Genomic DNA, 7,651 nt, shown 5'->3' with positions numbered 1-7,651 from the left:
TTCCTTCCTTCCTTCCTTCCTTCCTTCCTTCCTTCCTTCCTTCCTTCCTTCCTTCTTTTTGCCCTTAGGATATAGTCAAAGAAGTGGAAATATTAGGCCAGAGTAACATGTGTGTGCACACGCACACACACACATGCTCATATTATGTGTGTGTGTGTGTGTGTGCGTGTGTGTGTGTGTGTGTGTGTGTGTATATATAAATAGTATGTAAATGATATGTATATATATCATATATACATCTGTGGGTTGGGAATTGAGGAGTATACTTTCAAAGGGAAGGTCTTTACATAGTAGAAATGGACAGCAAATACTTTGGACAAAAGTTTACCACTTGACTGAGTTGAACATTTGTTTCATTTATTTGCTTGCTAATTTTAAGAAGATAGGAAAATTTTATTGTAAACTTGTTAAAGTTTTTCTTAACTCTAAGCAAGTAACAACGCTTCAGATTTATGAAACATTATAAAGAGTAGTGCTTTATTTCTTTTAGTAGTTAACATTTAAATTTCAGTTTTTTTCACTGTGATTAAGATTTCTGTACTGTTTTAAGTGTTAGAAATTTAAGTAATAATTTTTTAGTTTCAAGTGTAGAAGATAACTGTATAGGAAATAATTAGTTGTAGTTGGTATATTACAGTCAATTCCTTTAATTCAAAATCCTTTCTTAGAAAAACTGTGAAGTTTTCTTTAGAAATTAGGATTAAGATAATCTAGTTGACTGAAGTTACCAAATGGACAATTTATCAGTTTCCAATTTTCAGTCAAATAGAATATGATGAAATAAACAGTTCTGTTTTACTAATTGTTGAGAAGACACTCCATAGCTGTAGAGCCTGAGGGTACACACATCTCCAAAGTAGAGTGTAGGAAGGTAGGTTGATTTGCTCTTCAAGATACTATGAAGTATCATGTAAATTTATTCTTTGAAAGAAATTCTTATCCACTTGTTTTCTTATCTTTTGTCTCATTAAAATAGATACTGAGTATGTGGTGGGGTGGTTAGGTTAGCTTATTGACAAGTTAGATAAATGATCAGTTATTTCAAATACTGAAGTGATGGAATGCCTGGCTGTCTCAGTCTGTAGAGCATGCAAGTCTTAATCTCAGAGTCGTGAGTTCAAGCCCCATGCTGTGCATAGAAATTACTTAAAAAAAAAAATTCTCAAGTGATAGATGGGGAGATAAATGACAGAAATTTGAGGGGGAAGGCCTGTAATATTAATGATCTAGGAATGACTTTAATGGTAATTGTGAGATTTATTTTAGTGCTTTTTTTTAAGCTTGAGAGCTGTGTGCTTGGCAGTTTTGCTCACACTTAATTTCTTTTTGTAAGTGTAAATATTTGAGGTCTTAATTAAATGCTTCTTTACACATTTCGCTCTCAGTTTTATTATTTTACTCCTTCACAGGAATTTGTAATCAGCATATATTGCCTTTCTTTTATAGTTTTATGACCTTTGTGAGCTATTCAGAACTGGAGGTCAGGTTCCTGACACAAACTACATATTTATGGTACGTAAACCCCAATGATATCAAATATTTATTAAAATGGAAAGGATCTGACTTGCTACATGTAAATTATGTAATAATTTCATTGCCATGTGACATTCACTATTTAAATATATGAAAAGGTGATTCTGTATTTTTTTACATTTTGCCATGTCATCTAGTTGAAAATAATTGCTTTAGTAAATTGCTGTGTGCATAGGACTGGGTTGTAGCCCTAAGTAGTGACTGGCACAAATATAGCCCAGAACCATAGATTTAAGACACAAATCTTAATTTTACTGTTGTTTTATCACACTTTTTGAGCAATTTCATCGTTTATTAATCTGTAGATTGATGAATATAGGTATATACACATTTAGTATTAAGGTGGATATTTGCTTAGTTTCCTTTTGGAATGTAATGTTACTGTTGAATTTTGTCTGAATCCTGTCATTTTCCTCCCTTCTAAAGGTTTGTGGGTCACTTTCCTATTCTTTTAGGTGTCTTCCTATTGTTCTAATATTGTCCCAAGTAAGACATTAATGAGAAGTGTAATTAGTATGGCTTTACATGCAGTTGTTAAATACAAAGCTGAACCCAGAACAGTAGTATAATTTTGGTATCTGCTTTTACAAAAATACTATTTCTTCAATTTGGTAGCTTTTCTGATGCAGTTAAAGTGATTTTTGAAATTCATCTAAAATTTTTTGATTCACACATGACCTTTTAGAAATATCTGCTAGTGTAGGCGATAGAGAATTGGAAAAATGGTGATTTTCCAGGGAAGATCCTTGAGAGAATTGCACAGCAGGTTCCTGCACTGCTCTTGAATCCTAAGACTAGCACAGACATTTAGTAGAAATAGTTATTTACTTCAATTTGAATTTTTTGTTAAAATCCAATTTTCAAATAATTCAATGTTTGATTCTTCATTTTTGTTATTTTTGACTGGGTCTCTGAGTTTGTACACTTTGGTATAATTAAAAAAAATATTGTTGCTATTGTTTCTAACTGTAAACTTTTATTTTACAGGGTGATTTTGTAGACAGAGGCTACTATAGTTTGGAGACCTTCACTTACCTTCTTGCACTAAAGGCTAAATGGCCTGATCGTATTACACTTTTGCGAGGAAATCATGAGAGTAGACAGATAACACAGGTGTATGGATTTTATGGTAAGACTTTCTATTCTCTGATTCTTTTTTTTTTTTTTTTTGAGAGTAAGAGAGGCAGAGGGAGAGAGAAACGGAGTCCTAAGCAGACTCTGTATTCAGTGTGGAGCCTGATGTGGGGCTCGATCCCACAACCTTGGCATCATGACTTTGGCTCAACTGACTGAGCCACGTAGGCACCCCTACTTTCTCAACCTTTAAATCCTCTTCTTTCCCCAATCAAGAACCTTACCATGGAGAGAGAACTATTCTTTTTTTTTTTTTTAAGCGCTTGCTTATTTATTTTGAGAGAGTGAAAGAGCACGAGCATGCATGAGAGTGGGGTAGGGGTAGAGAGAGAGGGAGAGAGAGAATCCCAAGCGGACTCTGCACTGTCAGCACAGAGCCCATTGTGGGGCTCAGTCTCATAAACTGTGAGATCATGACCTGAGCTGAAGTTGGACGCTTAACCGACTGAGCCACCCAGGCGCCCCTCTTTTTTTTTTTTTTTTTTAAATATATGAAATTTATTGTCAAATTGGTTTCCATACAACACCCAGTGCTCATCCCAAAAGATGCCCTCTTCAATACCCATCACCCACCCCCCATCAGCCCTCAGTTTGTTCTCAGTTTTTACGAGTCTCTTATGCTTTGGCTCTCTCTCTCATGGTGAGTTTACATAAGGATCCTGCTTCACACAGACATGTAATTTAGAGAATCATGAGGATGGACCATACCCTGTAGTCTTCTATATCATTGTAATAACGATATGTTACTTTTTTTTTTTTTTCAAAATTAAGGAAGAAGTCAAAGAACAGAACTTCCATGGTATTAATTGAAAGAAGAGATGAATATCCTATTAACTGTTGTAGACAGCATAGAAAGTGTTCAGCTAGGAATATGTAAGGACCTGATTGGCAGTCTGTCTCCCAGTGATGACTGCAGGTGTACTTACTGAAGCTCAAGTATTTCATTGCATGATTTGCAGAAATCTCCGAGGAGACAATCTAGGCCTGAGAAATGTTGAGATAGGAATTACCCATGCTCCTGTAATTAAGGGTCCTCTAATTAGTTTACCCTAGGAGAATAAGGTCTTCACATTAAAGAAATTACTCAGCTTGATAGAATTGTCCAGTGTGAATAACATACTAGATAAAAGCATTTGTTTGGGGTTATGTGAATTTAATATTTAGCTCTCCCTGATTATAGCATGTTGATTTCAGCTGCTTTGTAGGGCTGCTTCTCGAATGAAAAGCAGGACCACATTCTTAGACTAGTTAAACACTCGTCTCCTTCATGGCTCTACATGGAAGACCTACCAGGGCTCAATAAGTGTCATAATTTGCCATCCTAGTTTAAGCTAAACTTCTTTATTATTGGAAGTATTCTTTATTTTTATCAGCAGATTCAGAACTTCATTAATGAGAACTCTTCTGTTTCTTTGATAGATGAGTGCCAAACCAAATATGGAAATGCTAATGCCTGGAGATACTGTACCAAAGTTTTCGACATGCTCACAGTAGCAGCTGTAAGTTTATGGAAATCTTTGTAAAAGCTTAAGTATTTTCCTGCCAGTAACACTTTGCATACTTTCATCCAATTGCCATCTCAATTATATTGTTATCATTAGCATTCATCGATGAATTTAGATATGACTGGGTTTATTATTACACTTTCAACTCTGTTATCCTTTTTGCTAGTTAATAGATGAGCAGATTTTGTGTGTTCATGGTGGTTTATCTCCTGATATCAAAACACTGGATCAAATTCGAACCATTGAACGGAATCAGGAAATTCCTCATAAAGGAGCATTTTGTGATCTGGTTTGGTCAGATCCTGAAGATGTGGATACTTGGGCAATCAGTCCCCGAGGAGCAGGTTGGCTTTTTGGCGCAAAGGTCACAAATGAGGTAAAGCCAGTTTTTTTGAGAAAATGGTTTGTTGGTTGCTAGTAGACTACTTAAAGAACTATGTGGCTATAGATAACAATCGTCTGTTTCTCATCTAGCTTATCATGTATGTCTTCCTCAGTATCCACTTGGTAATATGTATAAAATAAATGTTTCTTTTCTTTCAAATATTGCAATTAAATATTAATATAGCAAGGGCAAGATAGACACACACACACACAGGTAAACAATTTTTACTATATTTTTAATTGAGATGTAATTGACGTGTAACATTGTATTAGTTTTAGATGTACATCATGATGATTTGATATGTGTATTTATAGTGAAAAGCCAACTTTTGAGGTTAGGCTGTTTTCAGTTAAAAAAAATACACACACATTACATACACATGTAGGGATGAGCTTATATAAGGAAGTAATCCAGCATAATGGAATGAAAGAGCTGGGTTCAGCATAATTGAAGTAAGTTATTTATGTTCTCTGAGCTTCTGTTAAGTTACAAAAGAAGGACGATAAATCTCAGAATTCTTTTAAGGATCATACTAAACCCTCAGTATGATAGATATTAATAGCAATATACTTATTTTTACACCATAAAAACTTTTTTCATATCTGCTAGTACTTATAGAATGTTTTGTTTGTCCAGAAACTTCTAAATAATCACGTGACTGGATGATTTCCATAACTTAGGCCAAAGTAGGTGTATTTGTGTGTAACTTACTGGAATTTTGGGGGATAACTAGTAGAATGGGTTTTGTCATCATGAGAACTCTAGTAGTAACAGGATTTATACTTCATTAGATATTATTCTTTTATTGATGTAGCATGATTTTTTTTTAGTGTGCTGGTTACTTAACAAAACCTTTCTAAATTGCAGTTTGTTCATATCAACAACTTAAAACTCATCTGCAGAGCACACCAACTAGTGCACGAAGGCTATAAATTTATGTTTGATGAGAAGCTGGTAACAGTATGGTCAGCTCCTAATTACTGCTATCGTTGTGGAAATATTGCTTCGATCATGGTCTTCAAAGATGTAAATACAAGAGAACCAAAGTTATTCCGGGCAGTTCCAGATTCAGAACGTGTTATTCCTCCCAGAACGACGACGCCGTATTTCCTTTGAGGCCTTCGCCCATCCTGCTGACCCATTTTTCTGCCCTCTTCTTACCCCAACTCTTGTGTATTACCCTCTTCAATATACTTTTTATCGAGCACTTTGCTGCTGAAATGCTGCCTCTTGCCTTTTTTTTTTTAATTTTAAATTATCTAAATTTATTGTTTGTTACGGTGTCTATAGCAATGTTTTTCTATCAATTTTCTCTCCCATCCCATCCCCACCTTGGACTCATTTGAAAAGACTTGAGAAATGTCTTAATACTCACACTGCTGCATGTAGCTCTTGCTTATTTACTGGTCTGGGGGAAACAGGATGTGTTTCCTCTTTTTAAAAAGCCAATTGACAGAACAGACTACACCGAAATGCTCCTCCTTTTGTATCATTCAGCCTTTTGTTTTAGTTTGGTAAGTTTTAAGAAATTTCAGCAGCAAAGTTGTTATTCAGTGGGCACGATGGACTGCAGATGCCTCGAGTTATGTATACCTGTCCCAGATGTAAACGTCATTGTCCTTTGTTGGATGATATTTTAAGTGGATATAAAATAAATTGGTCTAAAGGGCTGCCCTCCTTGTTGTGTTTTTAAATTTTAGTTAAAACTGCTACAGCATACGACTTTGTACAGTAAGATAATTGTATTGATCTTTTTTCAGATTCCTTGTATTTTTTAATAAAGTACTCTTAAATAAAACCCAGATAGGTTAAAGTGTTAGAAATTTTAAACAGCTTACATTGTTAGTTTAAAGTTATTCTTTCCCCCCCCCCTTCTAATCAGAGTTCTTGACCCTTTGGTTATTGAGTTTAAAACTTCACCTGAAATTCAATACTATTTATTTAAAAAAAAAAAAAAAATCACTAAACTGTGCCTAAAGAACATAACTGCCATATTAATGTTTTGGTTTATATTCTCTAGAGTAATAGAAAAACATTTAATACTTGTAATGCTGATGTGTTCATTTGATACCAGTTGAGTAGAATGTGATCGATCCAGTTTACAAACTATCATGAGTATCATTAAGTAAAATCTGTGTACTTTTCGATGGGAATCATTCTTCTCTTGTTGTAACACTTGACCTTAACTTTTAGAAAGTGTTCATTTTTTAACTGCAACTGGAAAGGTTGAAAAGTCAGGACTTGTATTTGTGAACTGTAATTGGAAGCAAAATTTAAAAAAGTGTAGGAAGAAACAGATTGTCCTTTTTTTGTAAAGGTCTGTGATACCATGTTTCGGCTTTGTGTAAGTAATTTGAATATCCAAAGGGTGTGATGATCAGTTCTTTATATGCAACTGTCCACTTAATAAGGACAAGTGTTCCAGTGTCTCTTATGACTCTGGTCATAAGTGATGTCGGAATTTACTATTTTGTGAAATAGTTGGTATCCCTTTACTACTATAATTAATTTTTGTCATTCCAGGAAATCTTTGTGAAGCCAGCCAGTTAATAAAGCACTTTAGTATCTGTTCAGGTAGTTTTGAAAACCAACTTTTCCCCTTCAGGATAAGAACTTCCAGGTTACCTAAAAATGCAATAAAAAATCTTTATAGTCTAAGCTTCTTGGCACATAATTTTTCATCAGGGTTTTTTTTTTCTTTTTTATTAAATGAGCACAATAATGTTTTGTTTTTTGTTTTTTTTCCCACAACCACCTAGCTCCTTGTTTAGTTTCTAATTGTATAGCTATATGAAAGAAGTGGCTCAGACATTTGCTGCACACACTTGAACTGTTGGGTCAGTAGCTTTGTGTTACTGCCCTGACCCCAGTGTAATTCAGGGGGAAAGGTATTTTTATCTTACAGGGATATGTAGCTATGTATTTTACTAATTGTGAAACACTGGAAATTAATGATACAGACAACTTGGTGTGGTCTTTGAACAGCTCTCTGCAGTATTTTTTTCTGTTACCATAAATTGTATTTAAGTGCTTGCTCCTCTGCTTTGAAGTTGTATCAATAAAATCGGTAACCTCAGCCCTCCCTTCCCATTTG

At 34.7% G+C, this 7,651-nt stretch overlaps 1 protein-coding gene across 1 annotated transcript in view; it reads left to right on the top strand.

The window, feature by feature from the left end:
- Positions 1–7,294, top strand: part of PPP6C (protein phosphatase 6 catalytic subunit) — a 30,955-nt gene extending 23,661 nt beyond the window's left edge. Inside the window, exons 3-7 of the mRNA XM_049628824.1 lie at positions 1,447–1,512; positions 2,521–2,662; positions 4,087–4,166; positions 4,339–4,548; positions 5,425–7,294. Of these exons, the coding sequence (XP_049484781.1) occupies positions 1,447–1,512; positions 2,521–2,662; positions 4,087–4,166; positions 4,339–4,548; positions 5,425–5,673 (747 nt within the window). The 3' untranslated portion in view covers positions 5,674–7,294. The remainder of the gene's footprint in view (positions 1–1,446; positions 1,513–2,520; positions 2,663–4,086; positions 4,167–4,338; positions 4,549–5,424) is intronic.
- Positions 7,295–7,651: the final 357 nt, after the last annotated feature.

Source organism: Panthera uncia, chromosome D4 (assembly GCF_023721935.1).
Source record: "Panthera uncia isolate 11264 chromosome D4, Puncia_PCG_1.0, whole genome shotgun sequence".
NCBI lineage: Eukaryota > Metazoa > Chordata > Mammalia > Carnivora > Felidae > Panthera > Panthera uncia.
The sequence above is the reverse complement of the archived record's forward strand: the minus strand, read 5'-3'. Positions and strand labels throughout refer to the sequence as shown.